Genomic DNA, 17,420 nt, shown 5'->3' with positions numbered 1-17,420 from the left:
AGCCCCCAGACCCAGGTTTGCACCTGTGTTGCTCAGCACAAGCACTTCTAAACACTTTTGCAGGGTGATTTATTTTCAGGCTAGTTCCTACGGAAAATCCCCCAAAGGTCATGGCTTATAGATGAGCCACAAGTCAGTTTTAAACCAGGCTGTCCCAAAGACCTCCTGGAGAGGCTGGTTTTTAGGAAGGACATACCAGGGGTGAGGGAACTGCCCTCCAATGTCTTCCACGGAAGCGCAGCCTCAAGGAGGGTGGGCAGCCAGGGAGATCTCAACAGCAAGGAAGCCAGGTGGGAGCCAGATGAAGATGCTGGTGGAAGGGTTCACGGCCTCACCAGTGCTGTGTAAAGACAGACTGGGGGCTGCAGAGTGACTGTCAGAGAAGCCAGGGCAGTGGGGCAGGGGTGCTGAGGCAGGCTGAAGTCTGGATAGAGCAGGAGGATCACCCATGCATTGGGTGTGGGCTGTGAGAGTGTTGTTCAGGAGTCTGCACTGACTTTGTTTCTTGGCTGGAGCAAGTGGAAAGATGGAGCTGCCATTGACTGAGGTGGGAAAACTGGAGGGCTGGAGGGGAGCTGGAACAGTCTGGGCTTGTCCTGCTCCTGGGCTCTAGCCCCTGCTGTTGTTTAGGGGAATATGCACGGTGACTGTTCCTGTTGGAGTCGGAGATGTGCTTCTGAATCTGGGTTAAGGCATTGTGTTATATCAGCTACCATATTCATTAAGTGGATGAGGCAGGCTAGTTAATTAGCTGGGGTGAACCCATGGCCACTGCTGCCTGTTCAGTGTCACCAGCAGAGAACAGGGATTGGGGAAGTGGGAAGCTACAGATAAAAGATTGCGGAGTGCAGGCCCAGTGGGGCCCTGGGTGGGGTTGTTTGTGTCTGCAGGTGAGAAGATACACCAGCTGCAGCGCAAACCTTCTTCTCTGTGCCTCACTTTCCGAGGCGTTTGTTGCCTGCATTTCATCGCTGGCTGCCCTGGACAGCTCTTGCAGCATACTCGCTGGTTTGACGGTCTTCTTCATGTAGGAGATGTACTCACAGTGAACCCCTCTCCTGGGTCCAAGGCCCTGTGTAGCGTGGGGAGTGAGAAGTAGGAGAGAGCTGGGTCCTTGGCCCAGAAGAGGAAGGAGGAAGCAGTCCTCCATAGTAGGAAGGCTGTGGTTGCTGCGTCTCAGAACAGGATCCTAATGGATGTCCAGCCTCGGGGGCACAGAGCAGCCACTTCTCTTCCCTGGGGGTCTGGGGTGGGCTCAGACCATGGATTCCTTACACCTGGCAGTCTCCTCATTTTACAAATGAAAAAACTGAGGCCCATAGAAAGTGCCTTGTGCAGGTGACCTCACTCCCAGTGGCTGACTGCCTACCAGAATGGTGCTCCATTCACCTGTCCCTCCCCAATAGCAACCTTTGGGCCTAAATGTTGGGTTTAGAAAACACAGTCACTATAAACTGAAGCACGGGCAGAGTGCCATGGACCTGAGTGAAGAGTTCTGGTTGAAGTCCAGATGGCTGGAGAGTTGGGTAAAAATGTTGGTAGACTTAGCTGGAGGGAAGGAAAGGCCTTCCAGGTTCATAGATGGCCCCAGTAAAACTGCAGCTCAGGACTAGACACATGAGAGGTTAGGTAGAGCCAAGGAGAGAAACTCTTCTATCTGATTCGAGTCTCCGCACAGGCTCTGTGTGGGTATTTTACATGTCTCTATGTATGTGCTTGCTCCTCAGCGTGTCCTGGTGAGGTAGGTGTTGTTACTGCTGTTACAGATTGTGAAACTGAGGCTCAGGGAAGCTCAGTAGCTCTTGCCCAGCCCCCTGGAGAGGAGTGACCCTAATTGATCGAGTGCCCAGCCTCTTGCACCCAGCTCAGGGCCTCTGCAGTTTGATCCAAGGGTCTAGGACACAGGAGGGAAGGTGTTGAGAGCCCTCTGTGGACCAGGGTGTCGGGGGCCTGCTGGGTTTGGGGCCAGAGCACAGGAGGGAAGAGACTAAGGCTCCCTGCCCTCTACCCGTGTCTTTGTGCCTGGGGTGTCTGGCTTTTCCTGCCCTGTTAATACCTGAGTCTTGGAGGCAGGCAGCATTCCTTGCTTTTTATGGTAAGGAGGCATATTTGACTTTGTTTAAAAGATTAAGATCTTTCCTAGGCAACTTGTTTGAAAGAGAAAAAGATGAAAGATCTGCTAGCTTCCATGATTCTCTTGCGTTTTAGGGTGGGGAGGGGCACAGAGGGGGTGGAACATTCAGTGGGTTAACAAGTCCCCTACATGGGCAAATTAAAATCAAGGAACCCTTACTGCTAAGTTCCAGCTTGGCCTGCCCCTGCCTCCTGCCCCTGCCTCCCAGACCCTGTCCCTCTGCTGTGCTTACAATGGCTCATCCCACCTGAACCCCCTACCTACAACCCCTACATCACCTGGTCTTTGTCTCCACCATTCAACACCCTCTTTTTTAGCCTTTCTAGGCAGCCTGCTCAAGTTTGTGTTATTTAAGTCTTTAGTACGTCCCCCTACCCCAGTGGCCCATTCCTCGGTTGACAACCATTCTGTAGTTTTCTGTGCACCGAAACTTGATTCATTGCACTTAAATTTCTGGGCTGTCATATAGAGGCACACATTCATTCATTCATTCATTCATTCATTCATTCATTCATTCATTCATTCCAAATATAAGCCAGAGGAATTTTCTGCTTCCATTGGCTGCTGTTCTGGAAGCCAGGCCTTCCTGGTCCTTGCTCATATGCTGAATCTTCCCTTGCTGGTGACTGACCTGGTTGGAAACCTGGAGGCAGAATATGAACTGTTTTGACACTAGGTGCGCTGAGCCTGCACACACCAGTGCTGCCTTTTCCCTGGAGGGGGGCCTCCAACTCGCTGGTCACCCTTGCCCTTGTCTGTTCGGGAGACACTGCTCCTATTCCTTTGTGTTGGCCCTGCCCATGCCTGTTACCATAGCCACCATGGCTCTGGCCCATTCAGTTTTTGTCATGGGCATCTGCACCCCACCTACCCTGTGCCCACCTGAGGTTTATGCCCATGTTGTGGTATTTGCACCCATGCTGTTGTCATTCTCTTATTTTCTGGAATTGAAGGAATTAGTGGTCCTGAAGCCCCAAGGGCTCCAAGGCCCTGTTGGATGTAGACCAGCTCTGGATAGAGCCCTGGGTAGCCTCAATTCCCAGTTGGCTCCAGAGGACTGTTGGGAATAGGCTAATCTTGGGTGTCCAGTGGGAGAGATGGGTCTCTTTTTCCCTCCTGGTTGGATTAGCCGCTCTAGGGTCATATCAGAGAACTTGCTTTCTCAACATTAATGCCAGCTTCCATCATAGTGTGTGTTTGGGATGATGAAGTCCAGGGCTAGCCAGGTAATATTGGGGGTGGGGGAGGGCAGGAGAGCTATCAGCATGCCCTAAGCCTGACTTGCAATTAGAGAGGGGACAAAAAAAGACTTGCCTCGTTGATTATCTGCTAAAGTGGGTTTTTTACTTCTCTGTGCTTTCATTTCTTGATACCTGTGGTAGTCTCCCAGCCACCTGTGGGCTCTTTGCTCATGAACTGGGCATACCTCATTTAGAGGACAAAGCATTGTGTGGTAAGTGTTAACTGGTGGCTTTGAGTTCTGTTTTCATCATAACCATTTCTTGGGTGCCTGGTATGTGTCATACTTTAGTCACAGTAACTAATGTTAGCTGTTGTAACAACCACCTCCCAAATCTCCGTGGCTTCACAAAACCAAGGGTCTTACTCAGGGTAAGCTCAGTGTAGATCATCGGTGGGAGGCAGGGCCTCTGCTTTTCCCGGTCTCAGGGACCTAGTTTCTTTCCACAGAGTCACTCCCTTACCCTGGGGCCTTGGAATTATTCACTCAATCCCCCTGCATCCAGCTGGGAATCTGGGGGGAAGGGAGACTTGGAGAATCCCATGAGCAGCTTTCTCACCTGTATCTCAGCTGGTGTGCATCCCTCTGCACTCTCACATAGCTGCACCAAACTGGAAGGGTGCTGAAGAGGGTCACCTGTCAGTGTATCTGGGACGAATGTACCTGGTGAGCAGGGCCAGTCTGCCACAGAAGCTGACAGTCTGTTTACTCAGTAGGGGTTCGTTAGGCCCGTGGTCTATGTTTAGGCTTGAATGAGGTACCCAGGATGATATGGAAGAAACCAAGAGTTTAAGTCTGGCATTCATGAGACACAGGGTGCCCCACTGCTCATCCCATGGTCACACCAGGAAGTACGTTATCTTGAGGTACAGACTGGTTAGCTGTGTTAGGGAGACTGAGGCAAGGTCGTCGGCTGCTGGGCACTGTCTGCCTGAGGGACTTTGTGCGGAAGGCGGCAGCTGTCGCTCTCAGGTTGTTATTAGTAGTGATTTGCCAGTGAGCAGTGTGACACCTCATTGATCAGTGATTGTGGCTGTCCTGGATTAGGGGTTTTGAGAGAAAACTCTGCCTCTTTCTGCCTCCTGAAGTAGCCTCCTCCCCAGGGGCTGCTGATTCATGCTCTGACTCACGCAAGCCTTTCATCTGACTTTCTCTCCTGTGCTGCCTGTGTTTGGAGAGCAGAGGCCTGGAGAAGGTTTGCTAGGAGCCTATTTCCTGCCCACAGTGACAGCAATAGAGTGGGCTGGGCAGGGAGAGTGCCCCTACTTGTATTTGGGCTTTTGCCTTGGGTTGATTCTGATAGTTCATCCTTTAGCTCTGTGTGACCTTGAGAAAGTTACTTCGTCTGGACTTCTGTGACGTCATCCATAGAAGTCCTTTTTAAGACTGTTCTCAGAAGAACCCCCATCATATAAGACAGATGAAAATGGGGTTTTGTGGCCAGTCCTCCCTACTCAGCTCCAGCTCTGCAGCCCCGAGAGGTTACTGAGGCCTAGAGGGGCCACCAGAACCCTTTCCAGGCCTGGGAGCCCTTGTTCTGTGGAGGAGGAAGGCAGGCAGACCTTAGACTGGCTTCCTGAGAAGCTTGTGACAGTCACTGCCATTGGTCACAAATCCCATGGACCTGTATGAACCACCACAAGCCTCCTGTCTTGCTTATGCTCCCTCTACCACCATTCTCCTGCCCCCCTGGTGGAAGGGAGATTATTGTGTTTGCTGTTGAGTTGATGACCTGTGTCCTCTTGTCAGAAAGGGTGACACGTCTCTCACAGAGTGAGGAGAGGAGGCAGTTTCATGAGTTATTGCTTCTTTCTTTCTTCTTGCCCCCAAGAAAAAAAATTCCAGTCCCCGGAACAACTCCCACGCGCTATCCATCCTCTTTGATGTTAGTGCAGTTTTTCTTCCTAATGAGCTCCGGTCTTCAAATGGGGCCAGGAGGAAAGCCAGGGACCTTGGGAATATAAGAATCCTTGGCGAATTACTTTAAATTAATGAGACTAATAAGGAAAATCGAGTTCAGCTGTGCAGATCAGCTCTGTGTTCTGTGTCTTGATGACTTAAATTGCAGATCCTAATTAAATGCCCCAAATAACCATGAAGTGGCTTCTGAGGCCCTCTTGACTCAAAACTTCTCTGGTCTGTGAACCCTATCAAGTGTAAAATTAGTCTGTAGATGTTCCCCTTTAAGAATTTCTATCCCCAGGACCCCATGATGCCTGTAATATCCCCCACCCTCCTTAGGTGAAGGGGCCTTGCAAGGGCAAGAGGAAGGGGATAAGGGAGGGGGAGGGGAGGGCTGGCAGGTTGTCAGGGTCCAGTTGTTGCCTTCTGTCAGGAGGCATATCTGTACTGTCCCACGTGAAGGGGGGTGACTGCAGCCTCACTACAAGCTGAGCAGGGCATCCAGGCAGGGCAGTGGAATGCTGGAGATACACTGGGAAGAAGTTCAAGAAAGAAGAGCTCCTTCCTCAAGCTGCTTCACACCCAGGGTGCCACCTTTGCCTCTGGCCAGCATGGGGTGCAACTTTCAGTGATGCAAGAGGATGACCTTAAGCTAAGAAAGGGACCAGCTCCCTGTGGTCCCACACCCTCTTCTCCACGTGGTCTCCGTCTGTGTCTTGTCTTTTTAAATGGCTGTGACCAGAGCACAGGTAGAATATTTCATTAAAAGCACGCATGTTGCAGAGCTGACATAAACATTTTTTCATGCTATGTTGTCTTTATTATAGTCATTAAAATAATTAAACTCTTTATTGAAGTAGAAGAATCATTCATCTACAGCTCAATGAATTTTCACACAGTAAATTCGTAGAACCAGCACCCAAAACAAGAGACCACAAGCCTTCTCATGCCCCACATGCCCTCCCCAGTCAGTACTTGCCCCTCAAAGATACCACTGTCTTGACTTCTAATGCCACAGACTCATTTGGCCTGTACTTGAACTTTATAGAAATAGAATTGCCTAGTTATGCTTTTCGTCTGACTGGCTTTCCCCCTTGACATCGTTTCTAAAAGCATCTGTATTGTTTTGTTTATTCTATAGCTGATGGACACTTGAGTTGTTGCTAGTGTTTGACTATTATGAATATTATGCTCTAAATGTTCTACCTTTTTTTTTTTTGGTGAACATAAATATGCATTTCTCTTAGCAATTCCACTCTGAGTTGCATACTAGGTCACGATGTAGGTATATGTTCAGCTTGAGTAGACACTGACAGTTTTACAGCACGGCTGCACCATTTTACCCTCTGCTAGCAGTGTATCAGGGTTCCATTTATATCACATCGTCACCAATACTCGGTATTGTCTTTTTTTTTTTCCATTTTAGCTATTCTAATGAGTGTGCAGAGGTATCTCATGTCTATAATTAGTGTTTTCCTGATGACTAATGAAGTTAAAGAAATTTTCATATGTTCATGAACTTTGTCATGATCATTTTAACAGCCATATAGTAATGCATCTTATAGGTGTTCCAGAATGTACTTGTAGCTGAGCGTTTTGATTGGTTCCAGTGTTTGTCATTATAAGTAATGCTACAATAAGCGTGTTTGGACTGTTGGCAAGAATTTTGTTTTTGTGTATAAATATATTGGTAAATAATTTCACATTGCTTTCTGAAATGCTTGTACGACTTTAAAATGTTGTCAGCAATATAGAAGAGCCTTACAGAGTTTCCCCTAGGTCTGCCAACAAAGCATATTCTCATGAGAAGAGACAAACCTCTTTTGGAAGACAGTTTTAGGTGAATATAGGAATATTTAGCATTGCTTTAATTATTATGAATGAGGGGGTGCCTGGGTGTCGGTTGGGCCTCTGACTTTGGCTCAGGTCATGATCTCTTGCTCTGTGGGTTCAAGCCCCGCTTCGGGCTCTGTGCTGACAGCTCAGACCCTGGAGCCTGCTTTGGATTCTGTGTCTGCGCCTCTCTCTCTCTCTCTTTCTCCCAAAGTAAATAAACATTAAAAAAAAATTATTATGAATGAGTTTGGTCACTTCTCCAAAACGTTTACCGTGTGTATTCCTCTTCTATGTATTCATACCTTTGCCACTTGCATTCTTAGTGAGGTTTTTTGTTGTTGTTAATTTGTACAAGCATTACTATAAACTATAGATATTAGTACTGCAAGTACTTTCCCTGTCTTTATCATTTTCATTCCATATTTTGACTTTGTATGCCTCTTGATGTCAGCAAACTCGTCAGTCTTCCCCTTGGAGACTTTTACTGTGACTCCCCACCTGAGCCATTGCCGTGTCTGCCGAGATGCCCGGACTAAAGGTCCCCAGGTGCTCCAGTGGGAGGGGTAGGAGGAACCCAGTCTTCAAGGGAAACTGAGTTTGCCTGAGTGCCAAGCACACTGCCTGTCATCTATACCCCAGATGTTGGCCCTTTCAGATAGCTCATGTGCTGGGCCCCCGGGACTGACTTGGAGCCTGGCTTGTTCTCTACTCCACAGAAAGGCACCCAAGGGCCAGGCAGCCATAGCAGGGCAGAGCCCTCTTCCGTTTTTGCACATTTGGCTCCCGCTGCAGCCCTGTGAGATGGGTACTGCTAGCCTCATTGTAGACCCCAGAAACCAAAGTCTCAGAGGGGCCCAGCAACTTCTCCCTTGAGCTGACATTTGTGAGCAGGACTACTGGAAGACTCAGATTCTCATCTCTGCATTTTCCCTCAGCCACACAGTGGGTGCTTTAGGGCTGGTCCATGTTCCCCTGGATCACCCCTGGATGGGGATAGGAATGTGCATTTCTGTTTCTCATTCTTTTGGGCTTGAGCAAGACCTTTGCTTTTGAGCCAAAAAGTTAGATTGTTGTGTGGAGCTCACAGGAACATGTAGTAACTCTTGGCTTCCCCAAATCTCTAGGCATTAAGATTATAACATAAGCATCATCATATGCACTCTCGAGAACTTCATGTTTGGCCACTTGTTAAGTTAATAACTTTCCATTTTTAGATGATGGATTTGGACGTGCTTCTATGAAGAAATGCCACGTGTCTCAACTGGCCCAAGAACAAACATGTCCGGTAAGTTGCTGGCTGAATATTAACTCAAGAGCGAGAACACAGGCCTTCAGGTACACAGGTGTTGACATACTTTGAGAAGACAAGAGTGTCTGGATACATGGAGAGCTTTGAGAGAGGTGTTTTAAACAAGAGAGGTTGGTTCCTTCTGGAGACAACAGGAATTGTAGCATATACATGGGCTGGAAAAACGTGAAACTCACTGCTTACTGCTTAACCCACTTCTTAGAGCAAATGTATGTTCTGTGCCATGCCGGAGTATCCCTCTGATTCAGCCTGTGGTGGCACTTTGCCCAGAAGTTTCCATATCCATAGCACAGCACTATCCACTTTAGTTAAGTATAGATTACATGCACATGTTTTCTAAGACCAGGAGACCTGTGAAGTTCCTGTAGCTGTGGGAAGAAAGAGAGCAGGTTGGAGACATGTGCCTTTGTCTCTCCAGGGTTTCACCATGCCAGTGGGTGGCAGACCCTTCATGCATCTCCTATCCTTCTGACATAGGTGAATTGGTTTTATGTTAAAGATTCTATGAGACTTGTCAACAGAAAAGCATAGTAAAACAAGAACATTTCAGAAGCCATCTTTCATGATTGTATCTAAACCAACAGTTACTGTGCTATGTCTTTGTTGAAGAGAACATGATTTCCTTATGGGATCCCATGAGCATATGTGTTGGTGTGTGAGTATTGGGGAGTGCAGGGGAAGCACTCGAAGGGGCCTAGGTCATCAGACTCTCCACCCCTGGCTCCTCCCTTGCCTGTGTGAGGCATTTATTCTGTCCATGAGAGCGCAGTCTCTCAGTCACCATCCCTATGTTTCTTACCAGTGTCGGTGCCTTTTTCTCAGGACTACTGCCACCTTAGGGGATTAGGGCTTGGTGACAGCGCGTCCCGGGGAATCAGGTGTGGTCTGACCCAGGAACAGGAAACACATCATCACCAATGACATCATGACAGCAAGAGAGCACAGCCCTCGCCATGGTGCCAGGGCCCGTGCGATGCAGCGGGCTTCTACCATTGATGTGGCAGCTGACATGCTGGGCCTCTCTCTGGCAGGTGAGTCTCACAGGGCCTGCGCCAGGTTCCTGGTGCAAGGTCATGGCACATACCCTGTATGCCGGCCTCCTGGGGTACCCTGTGGACAGCCAGAATGAGCCCCCAGTGACTGCCCACTCCAGGTGGCTGGAGGGCAACCTTTTGTTGAATCAGGGCGTAAGGGAGGGGGACGTCAGCCCTCTTCCTGGGAACCGCTTCCATTGGAATTGGACCGCCGTCAGTTTTCCAGCTTGAGTGGGCACCTCCAGGGCTCATTTGCCAGTAGATGATATAGGAATGTCCATAGTGTCTGTCTGGCAAGTGCCCAGGCCATGATCAAAGCCCTCCTTGTTGTGGCTTTGCAGAGCTTAAGAGGAGGGGGTTTGATCTTGGAGTTTGAGACTTCTTAGGAATCTCAGAAGTTAAATATTTAGAAAATGAAAAACCTATCTCATATAATAGTTTCTGAGGGGGGAAAATGTAGAATGTTGACTCTTTTGAATAAAATCTAAATGCGAGGAAAAGTTTATTGAGCATGATTTTTTCCCGTCATTTCCTTTTTATTCAGGAAATATCCAAGATCCAGATGAGCCCATTTTAGAATTCAGCTTAGGTAGGTATCTTTTTGCACTTTTCGTTTGCTTTGCAATATACGTTGCTTAAAAACAGAAACACGACCCTGGCTCAGATTTGTGTCAGAGCACTTGCTGCTACTGAAGTGTCTCTAAGATGAAGCCACCGGGCAGGTGTGAATGTCCTGTGGGTGGAGGGAGCCTGGAGCCTGCAGATTTCAGCCTCCTCAGCACATGTTCCCTCCAGGCTGGCAGTGGGGGTGGGGGGAGGGCAGGGGCGGGAGGTGAGCCCCCCAGAGCTGTGAGGACAGCGTTCCTAGGGATGTACCCACGAGGTGGGAAAGCTGGCTTGGGGTGGGAAAGCTGGCTCGGGGCGGGCATTGCCAGTCCTAACCATACAGCCCTGTGCAGTTAATTTTAGCCATCTGGCCCTTGGTTCCCTACTCTGTGGGTGGAGGCAATGATACCTAGTGCTTTCCCTCTTGGGCAGCATCAGAATGTCCTAAAAACTGTCCCGAATGCCCTAAGACTATCCTAAAAAACTCTAGTAGTATGTGCTGGCTCTGGGATCAGGGAAGTAAGGTATTACTGTGGCTTACCCAGAAGATCGGACAGTGTGGTGGGGTCACCCACAGATGGTTCTCCTTCATAGCCTGACACACTCCTGTGTCCTTCTCCCCTTCCCTTGTCCCCTGGGCAGTGCTCAGCATTGGCCCCTGGCCTGGCAACAGTGTCCGGAAGGTAGTGGGACATAAAGGAAATACCTCCTCGAGAGCCAGATGACCTGGATTCTAGTCCGGACTGTGCCACACACTAACCACATGGCCTTGACCTTGCCTGACCAGTTTTCTCATGTGCTATAATAAGGGGTGTTACCGTTTGAGAGATAAAGAAGATCATGGTGGTTAAAACAGAGCAAAATCAGACAAATGTCTTTGACTAATGGCAAACTCCATAAAAATGTAAGGGCATTATTATCAAATTAATACTAAACTTTGAAAACATCGCCATTTCAGATTGAATGTCCTTAAACAAGTTCAGAGGGTTTCCCAACCCTGACTTAGTGGCTAGTTCTGCAGTGAGAGTGAGTCCTGCATTGTGAACTGGGAACAGGAGGGTAGGGGAAGCAGTCTTTAACCCTGCTGGGATTCCCACACCTGCCTGCCCCCAACCTAGAGCTTTATTGCTCTTCACAAATTATAATACTAACCCAAGGACTTCCACTTTCACAAGGGAACAGTGAACTTATCTCCACCCCCTTATCTTAAATCAGCACAGACATCAGGAAGAATAAGCAACAGAAACACTCTGTGCAGTGAGACATCTTTGGAACCCCCAGACTGTAACCTGTGAGGAGGAGGGAACAGGCGGAGAGGAACGTGGTCACACCTGCATGTCTGTGAAGGTGCTGGATTTGTCCGAGAGATACTGGGGAGCTCAGAGACAAAAGCAAGGGCTTATTGGAAAGCTTGTATAAGGAAGAGTTGGAGGTTCAGGTTCCCACCACATGCAGCCCTGCAGGGACTGGTGGTTATTCTCATGAGAAACTTGGGAGGCAGAGAGGCTCTGGGCTGAGGTCCATTAGCACGGAGGAAAGCATGGTGAAGGTCCAGAAGTCTACTGAATAACAACCCCTACCTCGCCCTCTCCAACCTTCTTCCTCTTATCCTACTTCTACCAGGCTTATTCCTCCAGGCAGGAGGCTTTCACTCTGGAAAAAGGAAACTCCCACTCCCCGCAAAGAGACAGATGCCAGCTTTCTGGACCCCAACCAAAAGTAGGCTGGCCAGCCACTCAGCTCACTCTCATACTCAGCTTTTTGATACCTTATTCTTAAAAACAAATGGACATTCTTTTGTGCATATAAAGATTGTTACATGCATGCTGATTTCAGCTTTATCCATAATAGCTAACACTGGAAACAACCCACATATCCATCAGCAGAATTAACTATGATACATCCATACAATGGAACACCACTCAGCAAGGAAAAGGAATGAAGTACTGATACACACATAGATGAATCTCAAAAGCCTTGTGCAGAATGAAAGAAGCCATACTCAAAAGGCTGTATGCTATAGGATTATGTTTGTGTGTAACTCAGGAAGACCAATCCACAGTGATAGAAGACAGATCAGTGATTGGTTGTCCAGGAGTGCTGGTGAGGGCTGCCTGGAAAGGGGACTGGGAACTCTTCGGGGTGATGGAAATGTACTGTATCTTGACTGTGGTGGTTATATAGATGTCTATGCTTATCCAAACTCATTGAGCTCTCCACTTAAAACAGGCACATTTTATATATAAATTATACCACAAAGTTGATTTGAAACAAAATGCAAGAATGGTTAAAGTTTGAAGGGCTTTGTGGAAGGCCCACACATGGAAGAGGAAGCAAGAAAAAATAGAACCTGGAAGAAATACAGATATTGAAGAAAGTAGAAGAAAACACCAAAGAATTATAATTTATACCGTCAAGAGAATATGGGATACCCATAAAATAAAACAGGACGTTGTAAAGAAAAAAAATTGAAGAACAAGGGCAACCTTAGAAAGTTAAAATATGATTTAAAGAAAACTTTAAGAATTCAATAAACATTCAAAGATATTCAAGGAATTATCCCAAAAAGTAAACATTTTAAAGCAAAATAGAAAATGGGAGAGAAATTCAAATGGGAAATTAGCAAATTCAGGAGGCCTAACATTTACGGGAGAGAATAGAAAAGAATAGAAGGGAGGGAATTAACGAGAAATAATACAAGAAGTCTCTCATAACTGAAGAGTGTGGTTCTAGGTTAAAAATGCCTGCTAAGGCCCAGCGTAATGATTGGAAAAAACCCATAACAAGGCACATCCTGGGAAAGTTTCCAAGCACTGGGAATAAAATGAAGATCCCAAAACTTCCAGAGAGGTGGGGGGGGGGGTGCGGTGTGGTGGAGAACAAAACAGGTCATATCCAAGGATCAGGGGTCAAACTAGTGTGGAGGGGATTCTCAGTGGCACTGGAAACTTGAGGACGGGGGAGCAGCACCTTTAACGTGAGTGGGAAAATATTTCTGACCCGGAATTCTCAAGCAGACTATCAGTCAAATGTGAGGGTAGAAAGAAATATATTTCAGCTTTGCAGACTCTCAAATAAACTTCTCCCACATCCTTTCTCTGGAAATCAGTGGAGGATGTGTTTTACCCAAAAGAGGGAATAAATTGAGAAAAAAGAAGACATGGGATCCAGAAAACAGGGCCCAGCACAGGAGAGAAGTGAAGGAAATCCCAGTTGGCTCATAATGAATAATATTCTCTTAGCTTTATTAATGCAGAACATGGATTTAACAAAAAAATCTCAAACTGATTGAGTGTAGAGAGAGAATGAGAGTCAATGGATTTGAGGTAAAAATCCTCACCCCTATAACAGAAACCAAGATATTTCTGAATTTGGCAAATCAAGGACAGTACTATTGTCATTTGAATTACATACTTGGGGGAAGAAATAGCTTAAAAAGATGGTGAATTTTATGTCAAGCAATTTTTTTTTTTTTTTTGAGAGAGAGAGAGAGAGAGAGAGAGAGAGAAAGAAAATATGCCAAGCAGGCTCCACGCTCCGTGCTGAGCCTGACGCAGGGCCGGATCCCACAAATGGTGAGATCATGATCTGAGCCGAAATCCAGAAAGAGTTGGATGCTTAACTGACTGAGCCGCCCAGGCACCCTACCTTTTTTCTTTTTTTTTTTAATTGTGGTAAAAATCACTTAACATATCTGGGTGGCTATATGGGTGGCTCGGTCATTTAAGTGTCTGTTGGTTTCCACTCAGGTCATGATCTCGTGGTTCGTGGGTTTGAGCCACACGTTTGGCTCTGTGCTGGTAGCATGGGCACTCTCTCTCAAAATAAATAAACATTGAAAGAAAGAAAGAAGGAAGGAAGGGAAGGAAGGAAGGAAGGAAGGAAGGAAGGAAGGAAGGAAGGAAGGAAGGAAGGAAAGAAAGAAAGAAAGAAAGAAAGAAAGAAAGAAAGAAAGAAAGAAAGAAAGAAAGAAGAAAGAAAAGAAAGAAAGAAAGAGGTGAAAACAGGAGCCAGATTGAATGGTCAAATATTTTATCTTAAAAATAAAAGTTTAAAATTTGGAAGTGCTCATTTTAAAACCTATAATACAGAAAATGTTAGAGGAAAAGAGTACCCTATCAGAGAGAGAATCACAGTTGGCATTTTGGTATAGATCCTTCCAGAAATATTTTTTTACACCCACTCAGTGCTATACAGAAGTTTTAATGATTTTTTTTTTTTTTTTTTTTTTTTTTTTTTTTTGGCCTGTGGAGGTGATGGGATTATCTCCAAAAATGTCATGCTGGTATTCTTAACATGTTTTTTTTCATGTAGCAGAAATGTCATTGGCATCTTTTCATCTTAATAAACACAGGATTTGGGGCACCTGGGTGGCTGAGTCAGTTAAGCATCCAACTCTTGGTTTCGGCTCAGGTCATGATCTCATGGTTTGTGGGTTTGAGCCCTGCAGGCTCTGTGCTGACAGTGCAGAGCCTGCTTGAGATTCTGTCTCTCCTTCCCTCTCCGTCCCTCCCCTGTCACATGCTCTCTCTCTGTCTCTCTCTGTCTCTCTCGCAAAATAAATAAATAAAATTAAAAAAAAAACAACACACAAACAAACATGGGATCTGCCCCATCACTTCGGGTGCTTATGTAACTCTATTGTATGGCTGTGCCATATTTGTTTTAACCAGTCTCCTGTTGTCAGATGTTTAGGTTCTTTCCAATTTGCCATTATAAACACTACCACAGTGAACATGCTTGTATATAGATCTTTCACACGCTTTGTTGATTATTTCCTCAGGATAAAGTTTTGGATACAGAATTGCTGAGTCAAAGGCTATGTACTTGAAATACATTTTACTGCTTTGCCTCGACAGCACTTACTCAGCTGGGATTATAGATGATCTGGTTGGAGAGGCAAGGCATACATACTACAGACTCGTGGCTTCTTTGGAAATAGGCCAAAGCAATGTAAGAGACAGACAGGAGATGTGATTGTGGGCTGCTGAGGGAGAGCTTCACAGAAACACTGAGGATGAGACTTAGCTGAGCTGGCTAGTGGTTGGGGCCAGAGAGGAAAGTGTGTTCTGAAGGTGGCAGTTGGCCCATCAGCCCTTAAACTGATACCAGTCTTCCAAGCTTTGGCCACCTGTTATGCCTCAGTCTGTCCGCTGTCACTTGTGCTTGAAAGACCCCAATGTTCCAGCTTCGTATGGTTGTTAAGAGCTCATGCCTGATGAAGGGGCGTGCCCAGAGAAACCAGGCCTTGAGGGTCTTAAACAGTAGCTTAAAGGAGAGAGAGAACAAGTGAAATTGTCAAATCCCTGACTCCTGCTGAGTCTGACGTAGCAGAAGATATAGAAGAGAACTTTAAAAATTAATAAAGCGTTCAAGCTTTCAGAAGAAAACAGAGGATCACTCCCAACAGGGAGGCAAAGATTTCTGGGGCAGAATGCAGAAAGCACTAACTCTGTGCTTTAGTTTGCTGCTGCTGCCGTAACAGATTACCAGAGATGGAACACCTGAAACAGCACAAAGACACTATGTTACAGTTTGCTTAGGTCACAAATCCACTGGGCTCAGCGGAGTCTCTGCTCAGAGTCTTACAACACCAAAATCAAGGTATCTGCAGGGCAGTGTTCTTTTCTGGAGGCTCCAGGGGAGAACTTGTTTCTTTGCTTTTCATGTTTTTGGTGGAATTCAGTTTTTTTGTGTGATTTTGCTAGCAGCCAGTTGAGGCTGGTTCTCACTATCAAAGCTGCTCACATTCCTTGGCTTGTGGCACCCTTCTTCCATCTTCAGAGCCAGCAATGGCAGGTGGAATGCCTTTCGTGCTTTGACTCTCTCCTGCCCTTTTTTCCCCATAGTCACATCTTTCTGACTCACCCTTCCACCATCCTCTGCTACTTTTAAGAGCATGTGTGATTAGGTTAAGCCCACCCAGATGATCCAGAATAATCTCTCCATGTCAAGGTTCCATGACCTTAATCACATCTGTGGTGCCCATAACATAATATATTCACAGGTTCCAGGGATTAGGATGTGGATACTTTTTTGGAGGGAGGGACATTTTTCCTGCCTACCACTCCCTAAGATTAAAAGTCTAAAAAAACACAACAAAAACAGAAAACAACCAAAAGTCTTTAAGAAAATAAATTGTAAGATATCAATCTTTTGGGGGAAAAATATTCACAACACATATACCCACCCGAGAAAGGACAGATCCAGAGTAAGATACAAATCAACAATAAAAAAGTCAACAATTCAGTTTACAAATGAGCAAAAAACTTGAGCAGACTCTTGACAAAAGAAGTTTTAAAAATGAACAAGCACATGGTAAAAAGATGCCTTGCATCATTAACAATCATGGAAGTGCAGATTAAAGCACATCCATTAGAATAACTATGGGCGCCTGGGTGGCGCAGTCGGTTAAGCATCTGACTTCAGCCAGGTCACGATCTCGCGGTCCGTGAGTTCGAGCCCCGCATCAGGCTCTGGGCTGATGGATCGGAGCCTGGAGCCTGCTTCTGATTCTGTGTCTCCCTCTCTCTCTGCCCCTCCCCCGTTCATGCTCTGTCTCTCTCTGTCCCAAAAATAAATAAACGTTGAAAAAAAAAATTTAAAAAAAAAAAAAAAAAGAATAACTATGAAATAAAGACTGACCGAATATTAGTGGGGATGCAGAACAACTGGAACTCACACACATTGCTAGTGGGATTGTAAAATGGTACAACTACTTTAAAAAAAGCTTAGCTTCTTACACAGTTAAACATATCCTCTGCTCTAATCTAGAAATGTCTCTGTTAGGTACTTAAGCAAAAGAAATGAAAGCCTATGTCCACGAAAGGAGACGAACAGGAATGTTTGTAGTGGCTTTAGTTACAGTGGTTCACAACCAGAAACAACTCAATGTCCGTTAACAGAATGGTTAAATAAATGCAATACATTCACACAATGGAATCTAACTCATCAATTTAAAATAAGAGAGTGATGGCTGGCGAGGATGTGGAGAAACGGGAACCCTCTTGCACGGTTGGTGGGAATGCAAACTAGTACAGCCGCTCTGGAAAACAGTGTGGAGGTTCCTCAAAAAATTAAAAATAGATCTACTTTATGACCCAGCAGTAGCACTGCTAGGAATTTACCCAAGGGACACGGGAGTGCTGATGCATAGGGGCACTTATACCCCAATGTTTATAGCAGCACTTTCAACAATAGCCAAATTATGGAAAAATCCTAAATGTCCATCAACTGATGAATGGATAAAGATGTGGTTTATATATGTATAATGGAATACTGCGTGGCAATGAGAAAGAATGAAATCTGACCATTTGTAGCAACGTGGATGGAACTGGAGGGTATTATGCTAAGTGAAAT

General features: G+C 46.1%; 1 protein-coding gene across 21 annotated transcripts in view; it reads left to right on the top strand.

Annotated features, from left to right (window-relative positions):
* The window catches only part of INPP4A (inositol polyphosphate-4-phosphatase type I A), a 134,654-nt gene that overhangs the window by 64,719 nt on the left and 52,515 nt on the right, over positions 1-17,420 (top strand). For 18 of the 21 annotated variants that reach the window (XM_045054099.1, XM_045054098.1, XM_023251610.2 and 15 more), the window contains exons 2-4: positions 8,327-8,397; positions 9,244-9,452; positions 10,000-10,044. In XM_045054099.1, the coding sequence (XP_044910034.1) occupies positions 9,347-9,452; positions 10,000-10,044 (151 nt within the window). In that variant the 5' untranslated portion in view covers positions 8,327-8,397; positions 9,244-9,346. Of the gene's footprint in view, positions 1-8,326; positions 8,398-9,223; positions 9,453-9,999; positions 10,045-11,276; positions 11,409-17,420 lie in introns of all 21 variants that reach the window. The other 3 variants (XM_023251601.2, XM_045054097.1, XM_045054100.1) reach the window with 2 other exon arrangements.

The sequence above is a fragment of the Felis catus genome, chromosome A3 (genome assembly GCF_018350175.1).
Source record: "Felis catus isolate Fca126 chromosome A3, F.catus_Fca126_mat1.0, whole genome shotgun sequence".
In the NCBI taxonomy this organism is placed as follows: domain Eukaryota; kingdom Metazoa; phylum Chordata; class Mammalia; order Carnivora; family Felidae; genus Felis; species Felis catus.
The sequence above is the reverse complement of the archived record's forward strand: the minus strand, read 5'-3'. Positions and strand labels throughout refer to the sequence as shown.